Source organism: Vulpes vulpes, chromosome 2, assembly GCF_048418805.1.
Source record: "Vulpes vulpes isolate BD-2025 chromosome 2, VulVul3, whole genome shotgun sequence".
NCBI lineage: Eukaryota > Metazoa > Chordata > Mammalia > Carnivora > Canidae > Vulpes > Vulpes vulpes.
Window position 1 is genome coordinate 144,423,506 of NC_132781.1, and position 19,406 is coordinate 144,442,911.

Here is a 19,406-nt window from a genome sequence, read left to right on the forward strand (position 1 = left end):
ATCTGGTTCAAAGTTATAAAAAAATTACATAAAAATAGATTAATATTTAGCAGAATAGACCTATCATCTGGTTCAAAGTTATAAAAGAATGGCATAAAACATAGATTAATAAAAGGATCCTATACTCTTCTTAAAGATGGCCCCAAAACTGGATAAACTTCAGGTGCCACACAACCTAGATCCACCTGGGCCAGTAAAGTGAGACCCAAACTTTTGCAAGAAGTAGTGAGACTTTGCATGGGGGGCAGGAGGCTCTTTCACTTGAGGTGGCTGAGCTCATAGGATGTGAGCGCCCAGAGCTGGGTAGCCACCCTTGCCATTTTAGTGGGAGAGACCAACACAGGGGCATAGGGAGAGGTGACTGGAGAGTCAGGGAGAGAGGGAGGGAGCAGGAGAGGGAGCATATGTGTGTGTGGATGACGTGGTTTGAGCTCCTGGATCCAGCTGGCCCCTTTTAGGCAAGATCCACCCTAGATTTTTCAATATTGTCAGCCAAAGCTTCAGTGAATTTCTATTGAGTGTCAAAAAGAACCTAAAGCATCCCAACTTAACTCTGAGCCCCTGCTTATCAGGAAAAAACCACCACCACCAAAAGAGGCATGGACCCAATGCAGGATTCTCCAAAGCAGTTTCTGGCACTTTCCACTGGTGGGTGTCTACCCCTTCCTGAAACCAGAAATGCCAGCCTGGGTCTTTTGCTCCAAAACCATGCCTCCCTGGACTGTGTCTTACTATAGGGAGATTTTCTTTAAGGACAAGTTGTAGGGGCAGCCTGGGTGGCTCAGCAGTTTGGCGCCTGCCTTCAGCCCAGGGCAGGATCCTGGAAACCCAGGATCAAATCCCACGTCAGGCTCCATGCATGGAGCCTGCTCCTCCCTCTGCCTGTGTGTCTGCCTCTCTCTCTCTCTCTCTCTCTCTCTCTCTCTGTGTGTGTGTGTGTGTGTCTCTCACGAATAAATAAATAAAATCTTTAAAAAAAAAAAAAAGGACATATTGTGACTGAAGGGAAAGAGGACAGGAAAAAAGAGAAAGAAAGAAAGAAAGAAATCTCCCCAACAAATAGCGTTCTGGCCTTTTCCGTCATCAGAGCAGAAGGTTGATGGCCACTCTGCTTTGAGGTCTGAATAGGGTTGAGACGAGAAACATCTGTTCGGGGAGGGAGGGGAGAATGCTGAGAGAGGGAGAGGGAAAGAGAAAAAAGCCTTTTTGGGCTAAAAATACCATGTCCCTTCCACTCTTCCTCCATCCCCACCCAAGTTAAAACATGTGATGAAATTCAACTTTTAAAATCTAACCCCGAGCTACTTGAAACTACTAAAGCCTCCTCGGTATCTGACACAAGTCAGAATTTCCACTGTTCCAGCTGAGCTTTTATGAAGAACAGACTCGAGAGAAGCTGCTGTCACCCGGGCTTCTGGGGAGGACTGCCGCCGAGCGGAGTCGGGCCTCACTGACACTCACAGGAGGGCAGGCTCTGAACTGAGAGAGCACAGCCAGCGGGGTGTGGCCCGCCTGCCCTCCGTCGGGGGGTCCCCGCGGCTCCCCAGTCATCTCCTCCTCCTCTCGGGCTTGCAGGGAACCACCGGCCAGCCCCCGTGATTGACCGGCCTGTGTCGGGGAGGTGTGCAGGGCCATCTGCAGAGACGCCCTCAGAAGTCCTCCCTCTCTCCCCCTCTCTGGCTGTCTCCTCCTTAGCTGCTCCCTGACCTCCAGACTCCGTGTCCAACTGTCTGTCTACTTGGCAGCTCTACTTGGATGTCCAACAGCCATCTGGAGCCCACCATGCCCCCCAACAAGCAGCCCTCACCATCACCTGCCCAAAGCTCCGCCTCAGAGGTGACCCCACCCTGGGGCACCTGGGTGGCTCAGTGATTGAGCGTCTGCCTTCGGCTCAGGGTGTGATCCTGGGGTCCTGGGATCAAGTCCCGCATGGAGCTCCCTGCAGGGAGCCTGCTTCTCCCTCTGCCTGTGTCTCTGCCTCCCTCTCTCTCTCTCTGTCTCTCTCTCTCTCTGTCTCTCATGAATGGATAAATAAAATCTTTAAAAAAAAAAAAAAAGATGGGGCCCCACCCTTGCCTTTGGTCTTATGCCAGAAGTCCAAGGTGGGGCCCCAGGATCCCTCTCTTTCCCTCATCCACCTCCTCACCCCACCTCCCTCTTCCCACCCTACCCCCAGGCCCTCCCACTTATCTCCAACCCCACAGCCCCCACGTTAGGCTCACCCATCACCCTTGCCCACACTACTGGAATCATGTCCCGTCATTGTCATTGTCTCCTGCCTCCCCCCACGTGGCCCATCCTTCCCAGAAGCTACAAGCACCTGGTTAAAATGGAAGTCAGAAGCTGGCACTCACCTGCCTAAAATTTTCCAATGCTTTCTCTTCAAAAGCAGCATAAAAGCCAAGCACGAGGTCTCACCCTTGTCCCTGGTATCTCCTCCTGCTGCATGGGGCTCCCTTTGGTTCTTCCCTAAACCCCAAGTTCCTTCCACCTTGGGGTTCTGCTTGCTTCTCCTGGCTGCTCTCCCTTTACATCCTCCCATGGCCAGCTCCTTCCTGGCACCTGCATCTCAGCTGAGATGTCACCTCCTCTGAGAGGCTTGGCACACTCTACCCTTCACTGGCTTTCACCTCTTGGCAGGGCACCACTACTGGAAACTTGCATGGTTATCCCCACATCCCTCGTGTGAACACCCTGCCAGCGGGGCCCCATACCTGCAGCAGGTGCTCAGTAAATACTTCCTGAATGAGAAGGCCTTGGAGGCCTGACTTCCATTCTCAGTGTGCTGTGTGGCCTTGGACACTCTCTGGGCCTTGGCTTCCCAACCCAAATGAAGGGGACCAATGGCCCCCAGGTCTGTGAGTGGCCCCGGGCTCCTCGGGTCTGTGAGTGGCTGCCATGTCACACCTGGGTGCTGGGACAAACCGACCAGGGCCGAGGGGGAGTACACGGGACCTGCCTGGGTGGCCCAAGGGAGGGGGCCACCTGACTTCAGTGATTTCATGCTGTTGACGTCATCTTCCAGTGAGTATTTATTGAGCACTTATAGCATGCCAGACTCTATGTCATGCACTGGGAGTAGAAGGAGAAATTCTAATAGGATTAAAGAAGCTTTGAAAATAGGTCTTCTTTGATCTGGACTAGTAAATAATTATAAACACCAGTTGGCTCCTCTTCAAGAAAGGACCCATGAAACAATAAGACTCCTAACAGCTCACATACACTGGGCACTTACTCTGTACCGGGGCTATTCTCCATGCTTACGTTAATGACCTCACTGTCATCATGGGAACCCTACAGAAGCACTCTGATTACCCCCAACAAGGAAAATGAAAAACAGAGACATAATGTGAATGCACCCAAGGTCACCCAGAGAGTTGTGGTAGAGCCAGGCTGGATCTGGCTTGCAAATTCCCAAAAGAGCCCGAGTAAAGGTAAGAAGGTGCCTCTCACAGATTCTGAGGCAGTGGTGGTGAGACAAGTTTCAGAGTTCATGCGGAGTCAGGTCCTGAGCTCGTAGTGGGGCTACTAAGACCCCCAGGGCCTCAGGCCCAACACCACTGCCCTGCATGGCAGGACCAGCTAGTCTAACACATCCATCCTTGGGCCAGGGAAGCGGGGACCCTGGAGGCCCTGTCAAGCCAAACCTTGGGGGCTTGGAGGGAGGGCCTGGGCCCCCAAGGGGAGGGTCCGCCTGACTTCAACCTTTCTAAGGGTTCCTTTATGGGCGTTCTGTGGCGTCCACTTTTTAGAGATGCCAGGCAGACTGTACTATGCCTGCTTTCAGCCCCGAGTGGAGGTCAGAAGACGGGACACAGACACGGTGTTGGGGGTCAGTGGGCAAGGCTGGAAGTCAAATCACTGGGAGGGATGGGACATCCCTAGGTGGAAGGGAGAGAGGGGACCCAGAGAGAAGGCGCCCATGACCATTTATAGGTCTTTCCCTTCTGAAGGGCACAGAGCAGAAGTAGCACCCCATGCCCAGTGGGGATGAGGCCCCCAAACACAGTGCTCTGAGAGGCCATTCAGGGCGATGGGGGTCTGCCAAACAGGTGTGGCACCGATTTGCAACTCAGGCCACAAGCCACAGGCTGCCACCACCTGTCGTGTGGCCCAACAGAGCTAAGGAGGTGGGGCAGCCAGGTGGGGACAGGAGTAAAGTGTGGGGTTGGGCCTCCCCTGCGCTCAGACCCCTGCGGGGTCAGCAGACGGAGGGTCCCTGTCCCCTTCTCCCCTGGAAAGCCAGCCCTGTATCCCACCCCTGCCACGCCCAGCCAGCTCATGGAGCTTGGGACTTTTGATGTTTACTTTGTTCTCGCCACAGTTCAAAAGGAGCTCCGCAGCCCTCGCAGCCCTCGCACCAAGCCCAGACTTAATCTGCCATCCCGCGAGCTCCCAGCTGGCCAGTTAAGGCGGTTAAGATGCTGGATTAGGGCCGGCTTTACATAACAACGCAAGAGCTAAAGCCGTCCTCTCCTGGGATGGCTAAAAGACTTCTTTTTATCTTCACGCCTCAGATGGCCTTTTTTCTCCCTTAAACAGCCCTCCAACCCGCCAAGAGGCAATGAACTTGGCCAACAGGAAGACAAAGGAGAGATTCAGGATTCGGCTGCTCGCCCTGGGCCGGGAGCACAGAGGGACGCTGGCCCAGCGCCCGCCCGCCCCCGCCAGGTGGATGCTCCCCCAGGGGCTGCGGCCGCACCAGTGGGGGACCAGGGAGCCACAGACTGTCACGGGTCCAGCATCCCCCCCCCCCCCCCCCCCCGGAGTGTCAGGACCATGCAGGCCGGCCAGCGGTGGGGGGGGGGGGGGGCGGGGAACCAGAGCAGCCTCAATCTTCCAGCCCCGTCTACGCATGGTTTTCACTTTCTTAATTCTGCTGTGAGTCTTCCCATTCACTCTTCTTGTGAAAGTTAAAACATTCATCCCAGTTAATACTACAGTCCTCTTGGTGAGCTCTTTCAAGTTTTAGTAGCCTCCTCCTAGGTCCAAGAGGAGCGCGTGTTTTTGACCATCGAGGCCTCCGGCTACACAGCAATACACACATGGTCCTTACTCACACAAGCAAGGAACTACGGGGCAGCGTCTCATGCCCCTTTTAACATAAAACACACCGGCCATGACGTACTGCATCTCTCTACAACCTGATCTGTTTTATATTTTCTACTTCTGTGTAAGCTTTTGTTTGAAGAAGGAGGCTGAAAAGCTGGACCACCAACAATGTAGTCCAACCCCTAGTTGGGAAACTGAGGCAGGACAGTGATTCCCAACCCCCTCTCTCATGAGTGGTGGTGCCGACGTGCCTGAACATTGCCAGCATCTAGCAAGGTGCTAGGGCTGCCCTTCAAGTCCAGCATGAAGCTGGTGGGTCATGGGGTCAGATCGAGCGCTGCCAACCTGACACCCTCTCCCCAACAGGAGCCGGGACCCTCGGGCACCTCGTCTTCATCTCCCATCCATCAGCCAACGTCAGTAAGTGCTGCCTGGCCCGGGCCACAGGGCTTCATTCTCCCTGCAAGGAGCCCACATCCTCTGAGCACCACTGGGTCCAGCTCCATGTCCCCACTCATCAGGTTACAGGGGGCAAAGGGACCCAGAGTCTATGGGACCTAGCTGTGATCCACAGCGGGTGGCTACCAGAGCCAGGAGGGGAGCCAGTCTATGTGCTCCTTGGCCAGCATTCCTTCTGTTCATTACAACATGATTCATGCTCTGAAGGGAGACACTGAACAAAGTAACCCTCCCCTCCAGAGGGAAGTGGATTCCATGAGTAGGCTGTTTCGTGTCTCTTTGCAGGGAAAGACATCTCATTTGAAATCAATTATGTGGTTTTAAACTGAGCCTCAATGGACAGAGGAGTGCCTCGTTTAGGAAAAATAACTAGGGTTTAAAACATGATGGATAGACAGATGGTGATTGGAAGATGGGGTCAATGGATGAAGGGATGAAGGATGGGTGATGAACACATGGGTAGACAATGAAGTATGTGCAGGCTGCCGGTAGATGGGTGGCAGGAGGGTAGGGAGAACAATGGATGGGATGGATGGATGGATGGATGGATGGATGGATGGAGCATGGCCAGTGGGTGGCTGGGTGATGGGATGATAAGGAGTGAGGGATCAGTGAATGAAGGGACACTCAGAGGAGGGGACTGGTGGGTGGCTGGATGGAGCAGGTGGAAGGATGGACAAATGGAAGGATAGACAAACAAGAGAATGGCCTTGCTAATGGGCTACAGGGCGACTGAGTGGGAAATGAATACATAGCTGGAATGAGAGCCAAAGCCTATGGAACCGATGTCTGGGGTCACTCAATCCCCAGGATTTACATCCTGCACATCTTTACCTGACTTCCCAGATCTCAAATCACCAACTCCTGGCATCTCTCCCTGAAGCCAAAGATGACAGCTGACGCTTGGGGGAGCCCAGGGGAATAAAGAATCAAAGTTGCAGAGCCCCTGAGTGCCATCACCAGCTCTGCAGGCAAACATGCTCAAGGAAAACAGGCTGCACAAAGCCTTCCATCCATGGGACTCCATACTTGATTTAGGACCTATTTGAGCAAAGTTTGATAGATCCTTGGGTCCCAACCCACCTCTAACTCCTGGGCTACCAAGTGAATCTCTTAAAACAGGGCTTCTCAAAGTGCGGTGGGCACACAAGCCACCAGGGGAGCCTCTCAAAGTGCAGATGGCCTGGGGCTGAGCAGGACCCAATGTTTCTGACAGCTCTCAGGCTGGATGTGGCCATAGCCGTCAGGTCTGGCCCACGCATCCCTCGAGAAACTCTTGGCACTGTCTGGTCTCCTCTCAAAGCCCCAAGGCCTAGATCCCCTGAGACCCTTGGCCCTCTGGCTGTCCTGCAAGCTGCCTGTCCTCAACTCAACAGCAAGGTCCCTACTATCCTAAGCTCCCGCAGTTCAGTGATTTTCTTCTCTGAGTATAAAATGGGAAACATGATCCCACATAGCAAATGCTTTCCAATGCCATCTGTGCTTTGTGCCAACTCAGAGAGTCAAGCAGGGGAAGGGCTCTCATTCCCATTCTGTAAGTGTGGAAACTAAGGCTCTTCTAGAAAGGTGGTGTGCCTTGCCCGAAGTCAGGTGAGGGCACCAGTGGCCAGCCGGCCCTCTACTCCGGCGTCCTCATCCTTCCTACAACAGGTGCCTCCCCTCAAACAAAGGCAAGAGTGAGAGCTACAGAAGCAAGAACAGAAGAGCCGGTGGCGGGGTGGGGGCTATTTGGAGGTGTGCTTGGGCTCCAGATGAGTTCCATGTGAACAGCTAAATGGGGAAATACAACAGCTACTTTATATAGTGCTTACTACAGGCCTAACACAGTTTGCAGGGGGCTAGGAGCTCCTATGGTCACCCCCAAGTGGAAACAGTGAACTTAAACAACCTGTCCAACGTTCCCCAGCCAATATAGAGCAGGGCTAGGACACGAGCCTCAGGACCCTAGCTCCACTCTGGGCTTGGACTATGAAACGCTACACTCCCTGCTCCCTTCTGGCTTCTCACCCCTACCCCCATTCCCATCGACAGTCAGGGTCCTGTCATCCACCTGGCCTGCAGATTTTCTGGAGGGTACACAGAGCACATGGTAGACCCAATGCCCCTTCCCCATCTCACTGCACCCTGGGAAGAGGGTGATGGATTCCCATACCTTCTAGCCGAAAGTCTTCCTCTTCCTCCTCACTGAGTGTTTCTCTGAAAACTTCCCCCACGAGCTCCTAGAGGAAGACAAAGCAGGGATGTTAAGGAAGTATCAGACAAAGTCAGGTAGGCAACCGGCATCTAGACGTAAAGGCGGTGTCACGAACACATGCCTGGCTGGTCACAAGGATGCAGGGATCCTGGTCTGGTTCTTCTGATGGGAATTTAGGTCAATTAAGGTGGATCCTATGACTTGAAAAGTGAATTGTCACCATGCTTTTTAGGAAGTAACTTTTTCTCAGTTACAGCCCACTGTGAAATACTGCACTCCTCTCCCTCAGAAAGGAAATTCCACCCTCTGCCCCTGAAAAGAGAGACAAGATGAGAAAATGTCCCTCATCTATCCCTTGGAGTCAGCTTGATGGACTCAGGACCTCCCAGGTGGGCTTCAGGAAAGGATCTCAGTGTGAATCCTTCCTCCAGCAGGGGAGCGCAGGTGGGCTGGCTCCATGGGTTTACAAAGAGTGCCTGGTGTGCACGAGATTAGGTCTCTCCTGCCCTAACATAAACCCCCAACTCTTCAGCATAACATTCAGAAACCTGCATGCTCTGGCTCCGCTGATCTTCAAACACGCCTGCCGCCTCTCCCCAGCGCACACACCTTCCGGAAACTAGCCTGATCCTTACACATGCCTGGCCTGGTGCCCCATGTGTGGATTCAGGATGCCTGGTGGCTTATCCCATTTGGCAGAGCTGTTCCCAACCAGCCTGGTCAGGCTGCCCCTCGGGTGTTGTCAGGTTGGCAAGGGGAGTTTGGTTGGCCCACAGGCTGGGAAATTTCTGGAACGTCACCAAAGCTACCACCTATCCCGCCCCACCCCAGCAGGATGACTCTAGATATGGAAGAAGCAAGACCAGCACTCGTCAGACTGGCTTCTGCATTTATCGGTTTTCCGCCAATAAGAGTTCTGTGATCAAAAGAGATTGTTTTCAAGTTAGACAAGATCCCTTACTGAAGAACTGACTATGGTAACAGCAGACACTGTGAATATCCATCCAAGTAGTAACTTAGGCTGCATTCCTCAAACCTATTGAGACCACGGAGTTTTGTGTTTAGAAAGCAACACATGAGATTCATATTCTGAGGAACCCACTTTGGGAAATGCTCCTTTTCTGGGAGAGAGACAAAGTTTGGGAGTGTTACATCGCCTTATCGCTTTTGATGCCACAACAGTGCTGTGGCAGCGCTTCTCGAACCACAAAATGACAAGCAATAAAAAAGCCCAAACTCAGCAGCTGTCACCAACTTCTCTTTTTGAAAAAAAAAAGTGCAAAGCGAAAGAAAAAGAGAATGCACCCTCTCCTTGAAACATTAGAAAGGAAGAAAAAAATCCCACACCTCAGATACTTAACAGAAACACCAGTGCTTGTCTTGATTAACAAAACAAACTCATGTTTTCTAGATCTGATCTTATGAACTGGACACAGCTGGAGAGAAGTCTCTTGTTTTTTATTGTTTTGTTTTGAAAAGATCAACAGCTAGCATTTTATGGATTAGGGCTGGTGTTCTCCATCCTCCCTCTTCTTCAAATCGTCCTGGGGCATCATCATACACGCTTTCCCTGCTTGTTGTGAAAATGTGGTCATTCAGACTCCTAGCGTCCCACTGACTTCAAAACCAGGCTTCTCCATTCCTGGAGTCAGGACGGCTTCTCCTTCCTCCTCTGCCAATTATCATAATCACCGAACACTTCCTGGGCTTGTAAACTGGCTGTTTGTGTTAACAGGGCTGGAGTTGACAGGGAAGCCGGGAGCTGGTGACAGGGAAGGCGCACACTCAGGCGGCATCATTAGATGGCTGGGACACTCCGGCAGCCAATTAGAGCCCATCTTTCATGCCAGAGGAAGACGGATGCCGCCTCCCCCAGACAGGCTGGCAGGCAGCACTTCCTCACAGAGCAGGCGACCAGCTTCAAGGGATCACGCTGAGGTCTTCTGGAAAGCGGGCGCTCAGTGCTGACCTCGGCCCACCACCCTGACCGCTCCCGGCCAGGCAGCCAGGACCTGCCAGGCACATACTTTTGAGCGCTCGCATCTTCTTGCTGGCACACTTGGAGCAGTTTAGAGACTGCAAGTGTCACCCCCAACAAAGCAGCCGTCTGGAACCCCGAGAACAATGCCTCACAGTGTGTATCACACACTCTGAGAACTGTCTGTGGGGAGGACCAAGCTCCCTGACACAGTAAAGACATGTCTCTGCATATTAAAGCAGAGTTCTGGCAAGTTCTGGGGTTGGCCTCTTCGTGCTAAACCTTACCCTGCTGTATAGAACTGTGAAGGCTCCCCAGCACCATGGTCCACTGACACGCTGGGTGGCACAGGTGCTTGATGCTGGCAAAAATCCATTTCATCTGGGGCACCTGGGTGGCTCAAGTCAGTTGAGCATCCAACTCTTGGTTTCAGCTCAGGTCGTGATCTCATAGGTCATGAGCCCAGCATTGGGCTCTGTGCTCAGCAGAAAATCTGCTTGAGATTCTCTCTCTCCTGGTGCCCCTCCCCCAACTTGCTCACTCACTTGCTCTCTCACTCTCTCCCTCTAAAATAAATAAATAAATCTTAAAAAAATTTCATTTCATCAGTCAAGCTAGGTGGCCCAGGGCATGGAGTGCAGTGTCTGTGGTCCTCAAGCTTTGAATCACGTAAACAAGAGGCAATGCAGTGTTGAACCAAACACAGGATCACATCCTGGCTCCATAGCCCCCCTGCCCCTTGGACACGGGGTCAGCCACCACTTTCTTGGGGTCCTCAGTCTATCTCTCTATAAAATGGGCATGATCACAAACCACAGCAATGACAGGACAGCTGACCTTATTGGGCATCTCCTAAGTGCCAGGCACCATGCCAGGAGCCCTGTAAGTATATTTATTATCTCCCTCCATCTTCACCATAGCCCCACGTGTTCCATCTCTCCAGGAATAAACGCTCATAAAAATGATCTGCAATTTGTAAAGTAAGTTATAACTGTTAACCCTTTTTTTTCCCTACAAAGAAAGTGTTGTCAGTCCTCAAGGGACATAGGAGGCAGGAAATAATGGTACCAACTGCCACTTGCATCATTGACCAAGTGCCTGTGGTACACGAGGTACTGACCAAGGGAATCCCCATAAGAACTTCTGGGGAATGAGGTTCCCAAGCCCTGTATTTAAATGAGGAGGAGGCTTTAAGAGGCCAGGCAACAGCTGGGTTGTCAACAGAGCCAAGATTTGAGCCGTTTCTTGCAGAAGCCTGACCTGAGCTTGTACAGTAGAATCAAGGCTCCTGTGGGCATGGGGACAGGGACAACCAAGAGTCCTGGCACACCTGCCGGGAACTGGGGATCACAGAGAAGTGCAAGAAGAACAGGCCTGCCGACAGCTCCAGGGGTGGGGGTCAAGTACTCCAGCTTCTATGACAGGACTCAAGGGGCCCACAGCCTCTCCCCACTAGGCTGGGGACTCAGCAGAGCCCTGCTGGGAGGCCCACGGGCAAGGTCTGGGGACCTTGGGCTCTCAGTACCATCCTGCAGGTAGAGGCTCAGACCCCTTGACAGCTGCAAGTCCCTCCATGAGGAGCCTCATGCACAAGGTTTGGGGCACAGAACTGGAATGGGCCAGACCTTGGTTCAAATCCCAGCTCTGCTTCATATATGCATCACGTGGGTGAAGGAACTTTCTCAGCCTCCCATCTGCATATAGGGACGATAGTATGCATGTCTCAGGGTGGCTGTGAAGATTAAGGAAGTCGTTGCATGAACGAAGTCGTTGCATGTATTAATATTACACCTGATACCACGGCTGGGGCTCCAAAGACCAGTAGTTACTGTTTATTATTTCTTCCACTCTGGCTACTAGGTGACTACTAGGTGACTACTAGAACATTGCTTGGAGAAGCTCAAAGGTTCACCAGCCCCAAGGTGCCGTCAAAGACACTCTCTTACCTGGCACGATGTTTTTAATGCTTCATATTTAATCCTCATGGCAATCCTTTGAGGTAGTGCCACTATTAGCAGTTTATCATCAGTTTGCAGATGAGCAAACTGAGGCACAGAGAGATTAAGTGACTTGCCTAAGGTCACACAGCCAGTGAGTGCCAGAGCCAGGCTAGAAAGCAGGCTCCTGGCTCCAGAGTGCGTATCCTTCACCACTGCCCTGTAAGAAGCCCAAGTGTGGAGCTTGGTATGACTGCCCTTCACTGCTCCTTTACTCAGCCATCACTCTGGCCCCGGTCCCAGGCCCCCTCTCCTCTGGCCTTCAGGATAGTTGGCCTCAGACTAGGCTGTAAGTTGTAATCAAAGCCTTCCTGGATCCCCAGACTTCTTGCTGCCCCAGCCTGATGCCCAGTGGCCAGGCTCAGCAGCCTCTCAGGCCACAGGGCCCAGGCCTCCCTGCCTCCCTCCCTGCCTTCCTCCCATGTCCCGGCACTGCCGCTCCTCTGCCCCACGCTGGGCCCCAGGAAGAGAGGCCAGCTCCTCCGGGCGCTGAGTGTGCAGCCAGCGCCAACCCAGAGCACAGAATTGCAGGCATAAGGCCTTATAAGGCCTCCGGGGACGGGAAACCACATCAAAGCGGGGCTTGGGAGCGGGCTGGAGTTCGGTTAGGGTTTTTCCTCTTTGTCTTTGAGACTCCTACTCCTGAGCTTAATATCTTCCCCCCACCGCCTGCCCAGCAGTTCTTTGTCAATGTCTCTGTTCTCTAAGAGCTAACAGATGTTGGTGCCACGGGGTTTCAAAGAACACTCCTGGTGCCCACAGAACACGGCACAACTCGCAGATTCCAAGAATGCACGGGGCTGGGGACACGCCGGGAAAAGAGAGGGTGGGAGGCACAACCGAGCCACCCTGTCACCCTTAGATGCAAGCAGCCTGCCCCTGGAGCCGCCCCAGGAAATTCCTGGCGAGCTCCCTCTTCCCAGCGCACTGTGCAGAGCAGCCGGGCCGGGCGTGCCTGGGGAACCGGTGCCGCTGTGGGCAGGCCCCGCCGAGAGCAAGCTCTGGCCGTTCAGGGCAGGGATGCTCCATTCCCATTCCCAGCACCCGGCCGGACCCGGGAGTCAGGTGCCCGCCCTTGGCCGCTGAGTGACAGCAGACGCCTTACTTAACCATCCCGGCTCCCGTTTTGCTCTGCTGTGACACGGAGATTTCAATGTCAAGAAAGAGTGAGAAAACATAGACCAAATACACATCATGAGAAACACCGAGTATGAGCTTCTGTCCTTCTGGAGCGCCCTGCTTCTGCCGCGTGCTTGGAACATTCTCACATCCTATTCCTGCAAAAACCTAACGTCCAGTGATTTAACACCTCCGTGTCCGTAGCACCAGGGAGGCATGTTCAAGTTCACCAACAGTCGGAAACAGGCGAAATGCCCAGGAAAGGAAAGTGTGCTGGTCCCACACTGTGAAATGCTACACAGTGACTCTGAAGAACAGGGCAGATCCATAAAATCTGTAAATCCCAGCAGGAGGAGCGCCACGCCACATGGAAGACACAAGTAGAGCATGACTTGTACATCTAAGAAAACACCAGACACACACATACCGTGAGCGCACCCAACGTACAGGTGTCCCCCTGGTTACCGCCAGGGAGATGAAGGACAAGAGAGGTGGATGGGAAGTGAGAAACTTCAACTCTCTCTGAAGTGTTCTAGTACATTCATGTCTCACTTGGGCCACTGAAATCTAGTTTCATAAAAACCCACACAATAACCTACTTTATAAGAGGAACCTGAGGCTCAGCCAAAAGGTTAAGTGACTGGCCTTAAGATCACTCAAGGAGAACAAGTAGCAGAGCTGGGTTAGAACCACCCAGGCTCTGGGGTTCCTTGCCTCTAGAATGGGGCGGCGGGCCAGGATGATACTCCTGGTCCCCTTGATAAGAGGCCTTCTGGGGCTCCAGCTCCCTGACCCAGCAAAAACCAAGAGTGGGAGGAGAGTCAGGGCCATTCACCTTCCGGGCCTCAAAGTCCCCATCTCCAATGTGTACCTCAACCTGGGGCTTTTGTGACTTCTGCTCCTGAGAGCCACTCTACACATGCATGTGGCAGGCCAAAAGTGCAAGGAATTACCCATTCCACCCCCAAACTGTGCAACATGAAAGTCAGGGCTGAAAGACAGCCACTGGCAAAGGGCCGGGGTGGGGAGGCTCCTGGGGGCCCTGGCTCTAGTGACAGTCCAGGAGGGGCTGGGGACTCCCTTCTTCCCGGGGGGTGGGAGAGAAACAGACTCATTCCTCCTGGATGTCAGCAGACCTTACATCTGGTTCCAAAAAAAAATGTCCCCTCTTCTCAAACAAGTGATGCATGGGGCAGATGCCTCAGATACTCCCATGAGGCCACTGCAGCCTCCTCTGGCCATGCAGCCCGCAGGGAGGGCCACGGGTTCTCCTTACCCAGCATCTTCCCCCCCCCCCCCCCCCCCCCGCTAATAAGCAAATTGGAGTCCTCCCTCAATCGTCCTCACACGAGCTGGCAAGGGAGGTGTCTTCTTCGTGCCAAGGCTGTGTCCAATCCCATCCACAGCTGCTTGAGACCCCACACCCCAGGTAAGAGCTCACGAACAGATGGAGACACAAGCCAGTGCCCAGGAGAGCATGACCATTCGACGAGGCCTTGGACCAACTGGTTTCTAGAAGTCAGCTCCTGAGGGCAGGCACCTGGGTCTGTTCTGCTCTAGAATAGTGTCTGATATATAGTAAATAATAAGTGTCTGTTGGATGAACCTTGGAGCCAGACCCACCCTCACCTGCCTTTCCTGGGGATGGGACAGTTATGGAAGCCACTTGACTGCCCTCTTGGTTTCTGGCAATTTGTGTTGGGCTTCTCCTACTTGCAGCTGAAAGCTCTGACAACCTCCCCTCCCCCCGCCACAGAACCTTCAGAACCAAGTTATAGTCCCCTAAAACCAGAGCCAAGATTCCAGCCAACTTGGAAGCCAGAGGGAGGAAGCTGCTGCCACCTGCTAAGCAGTGGGCACCTCCACAGGTATCCCCCCTGCTGGAGGAGGGGGGACGCTGAGCAGAAGAGGGAAGGCGGCTCTGAGGGCTTCAGTTTGCAGAGCTGGCCTGCGTGTCTGGCCTACGAGGACCAGGCCTTCAGGACTCCAAAGATGTGCAGCAGTAATTAAAATTCCTTGGATTTCTCCCCGACTGTTTTTATCTGCTCAAGATGTAATCCCTCTGCTCCCATTGGCACTTCCCAGCCTCTGCCCCCCGCATCTCGGGGGCTCCAGCCTGAGTTGACTTTCTGGATTTGAGGTAATGTTTATCAGACAGGTATACTTTAGCAGGATCCAGAGCCACCAGATACCCTTCCTCCGACCCTCAGGCCTTCCACCCTCCAGGGTGCAAATAACTCCCGAAGATGGCTTTGCCCAGTCCTAGAGACACAGCCGGCCATTGGCAGCAGTGGGCCAGAAGAGTCCACTTCCTGGGCTGTTGTCACCCCAAACCAGCGGCTGGTATCCACATACCATCGTCCCAACTACCCCCCAGAACTGGCTCTCAATTGGGCTGCCATGAGTAATTCACATTTTTCTTTAAATTGGCTCTCTTTCCCTTTTTCTTTCTGTTTAAAATCTGGTCTTGCCAATAATATCAGTGAAATCATGGGTGTGATGTCCTAGTTACCATTGGGGTTCTCAAAAAATATAATTCAAATGAAACAAAGGCAGAACCACTAAAATACAAGCTGTCCACCACTTATCTCAAGCCCCACCTCTAGCTCTAGCAGAATGTATGGATCATGCTTTGGGAACTGCAAGGTTTAAAGAGCTCAAGCTGCAGGCGCCTGGGTGGCTCAGTGGTTGGGCCTCTGCCTTTGACTCAGGTCCTGATCCTGGGGTCTTAGGACCGAGTCCTGCATCGGGCTCCCTGCATGGAACCTGCTTCTCCTTCTGCCTGTGTCTCTGCCTCTCTCTGTGTCTCTCATGAATAAATAAATAAATAAAATCTTTTATAAATAAATAGCCTGAGCTAGGGGCACCTGAGTGGCTCAGTCAGTTGGGCTGCCTTCAGCTCAGGTCATGATCTTGGAGTCCCAGGATCAAGCCCTACATCGGGCTCTCTGCAGAACGGGGAGCCTGCTTTTCCCTCTTCCTCTGCCCCTCCCCCTGCTTCTTCTCTTCTTCTTTCTCTCTCTCTAATAAATAAAATCTTTAAAAAAAATACAAAAGAGACCAAGCTGAAGTCCTCTGCTCCCTCCTCCACCTGGAGGATCCCTCGGACAGGTGGGAAAGGGTGTGAAGAGGAAGAAGGGAGACACCAGGGAAGCAGCTCAGTGGATGCTCCTCCCACCCAGTCACAGGCCCTCCTCTAGGGCTCACGCTTTGGGAATAGGGATCCCAGGCTTGGGGAAAAACCGCTAATGCCAAGAGAAAACAGCAGAGTTGGGCATTACCCAGACCCTGCCTTCATCTCCAGCCTTCGGGACTTGAGAGCTCGCAGGAGGATGACCCAACACAAGGCAGGTTGTCCAGGGCTGGGTGGGACACGGGGCCCGAGGGCTGCTCTGCCGGCGTGATGGGAACTTTCCTACTAGACGGCAGTTCAAAGGAGTTTCTACAGTGGAAACCAGGATCCAATGGGCTTGTCGGGGCGTGGGAGTAACTGAGGTCACGCACACAGAGGACTCAGTGATAATAATTACCAGCATTTCTTTCGCAAGCGCCTAATGTGGGCCAAGTGCTCTGTTGAGCACGGTAGGTGCCCAGCTAAAGGCTCCGAGCAGCCCTGTGAGCCTGGCGCCGCCGTTGTCACCCCGTAGCCAGGAGGGAGCTGAGGCTTAGGGAAGTAAGTGATTCCCACGAGGGTCCGCCCTGAGCCCTGGCTCCTCCGCTCTATGCCGTGCCACCATGTACAAATGATTTCCCTGTTTGTGCCTCAGTTTCTTCACCTGAACATGGGAATGACAGCTGCCGCCTGGCAGGCCCACTCGGAAGGAGAAATGAGACTGGATGTCAAGTGCCCAGCACACCCAGCAGGCAGTCAGCAGGCCATAATGCAGCCGGTCCCTCTCTGCTGTGCGTGAGGGGGGTGCCCTGTCCGTCACCCTCTGCCATCTCGTCTCCTCGCCGACCCCCCGCTGCCTTCAGAGATGCCCCACAGCTGATCAGAGCTGGACCCAGGAGCACCCTGGGTCCAGCCATCCCACAGGCCCCAAGCTCCAGAAGGCCACCAGCCCTCAGTGCCCCTCCCGCCTGGCCCGAGGCCTGCCTCCCTGCTGACCCTGCTACGCCATGGACCCGCCACGCCACCAGCCTGCCACACCGCATGCTGATAACGGCAGAGGCCACAGGGGCGGTGGTGTGCCTCTGATCACTGGGCAGCTGGGGCTGCCTCTGCCAGCAGCTCCTGGCTCTGGGACAGGCCCCGGTCCATTGGCAGGTCCAGCGGGTGTGCCCTGTGGAGCGGGGTGGCTGTGAGCCAGGCTGCTCATGACTGACAACAAGTCACCCATCAGCCAGAGAACTGTGCTCCCGTAGCCCAGGGGCCATCTTGTTGGGGGGAAAGGAGGTGCTCCCTGCCTAGGGCAGAGGCTAGCCCAGCGGGGGACCCTGTGTGTTCTGGGGAGCCAGGGGAGCATAATGCTCCTCTCAGCCTCGGGCCTCCTGTTTGTCCTCACCTAACTAAACAGACAGAATAAGGTGCTCTCATTTTGTATATCCAAGGAGTCTTCATTTTTATGAGAGAATAAGAGACCAATGGTTTGGACCAGATTCTGGGACCCTCCTCCTAGACAGGCAGACACACACACACACACACACACACACACACACGTACACACTCGGTCCACCCCATCTGGCCCTAAAGCTCTTAAAAAGGCCATCTTCCTGCCTCTCTGATGCCTGTCCATGCCAGGCCTGCCTCTGTCCCGGCCTCCTTCTCCTGCCCTATAGGCCAGCTCCCAGAACCTCTCTCCAGCCCCCTCACTGGCCAGGCCCCACCTCAGGGCCTCCCAACAGCACCCCCACAAACACCACCCCCCCCCCACCGGTGCTGCTTCCTCTGCCTGGAGAGCCCTTTGCCCTCAACAGCTGACTGCCTGCTGCTAAAGTCTTGTGCCCCCCACTGCCGACAAGTGTGACTACTGACTTCCAACATCCTCACCTCACTGCATTTGGGCAGAATCAAGGGTGGCACATCTGGACTCCCAGATGACTCAGTTCCGAATCTTAGCCATTTATGAGCCACCAGATCTGTGCCTGTAAGTCTCAGTGTCCACACCTACCAAATGGGCCTGTGACACAGGCATGCCTTGAGGTCACATAAAAAGGCAGACACGGATGAACAGAAGGGTTAGCAGCACTGCTCACGAACCGGGGCTCCCAGGGTCCCAGGTGCCCACAGGGGGATAGCAGGTGAGGACAGCCTAGAGGCCGGTCCCCGTTGTGCTCATAAACAAAAGAGGCTTCCTCTCCAGAACGTTTCTGGAAGGGCATACTACCTGTCGGTTAATAGTGCTGCTCCCCTTGGGGAGCGGGGATGGGCCACAGGGACTTGTCCCCTTCAGCTGCCCAGCTTTCTGTGCAATCTGGATTTGTGCTGTCTCCCCCCCCCCCATTCTCTCCATCTTTTAAAACCCAGAACACACAATGCTTTTATGCTCAAACGACACTACGCTTTCTTAAGCACTGTTCCATTAAAGGCAGTGCTGTGGCTCCCCACGCACTGGCCATATGCACCGAGCTTCTGCGGGCCTCTGTGACTTCATGCATCCAAACAGACTCCCATTTGCCCCAAACCCGTCTTCCCAGATTGCCTCCCTGCACCCAACCAGGGCTGTTCCCTCCTTCCTGTCCCTCAGGCCAGCAACCCGGGAGTCAGTCTACCACTGCCCTGTCAACGCTTCCAACCAATCCCACTACATCCTGCTGGCTCATACCTCCAAAATGTACCTCGAAACCAGCACGTCCTCACCTCCTCCACACCCACAGTGCGCTCCAGGATGCCAAGAGAGGTCATCCTCTCCCATCAGGGCAATGCCTACCATCTCCTTTTCTCTGTCCTGGTACTCTCTAGTCCATTCTCCAAAGTCCTATGAATGCCCTACAGAGCCCCACCCGGCCCGTCTGCCCCATCATTGTCCTGCCCTGCTGTTACTCCCCTGCACATACTCTGCCCTGGCCACCCTCACCTCACCCCCTCATCTCCTGATTACAAACACACTGCCACCTCAGGGCCTTTGTACATGCTGTTCCTGCTGCCTAAAACTCTCTCCATATATCCCCTCCACTTCCCCTCCTTCAAGCTTTGGCTCACCTCATCACCTGGGTGATGATCTAAACCCATTTATCTATCTATCTATCTATCTATCTAAAGATTTTATTTATTTATTCATGAGAGACACACAGAGAGAGGCAGAGACACAGGCAGAAGGAGAAGCAGGCTTCATGCAGGGAGCCTGATGCATGACTCGATCCCAGGACCCCGGGATCACGCCCTGAGCCAAAGGCTGACACTCAACCACTGAGCTACCCAGGCATCCCTAAACACTTCTATTTAAACTACAGCACTGATCCCACCCCCCCTCACCCCTTCTCTGCCTCAGTTTCTTCTATGGCACTCCGCACCATCTGACACACCACATATTGCCTGACAGAGGAGGCACTCGATGAACACGTGCTAAACAACTAAATGCAGCTCTGACTAAATTTACGGACTCAGAAAAACATTCTCCGTATTTTCCTCAAAGAGAAAAGCAAGTCGCCAGAGAACAGAGAGAAG

The 19,406-nt window shown here is 53.7% G+C and overlaps 1 protein-coding gene across 1 annotated transcript in view; it reads right to left on the reverse strand.

The window, feature by feature from the left end:
• NKD1 (NKD inhibitor of WNT signaling pathway 1) overlaps window positions 1-19,406 on the reverse strand; it is an 84,172-nt gene that overhangs the window by 19,660 nt on the left and 45,106 nt on the right. Inside the window, exon 4 of the mRNA XM_072750265.1 lies at window positions 7,664-7,730. Coding sequence (XP_072606366.1) covers window positions 7,664-7,730 — 67 coding nt within the window. The remainder of the gene's footprint in view (window positions 1-7,663; window positions 7,731-19,406) is intronic.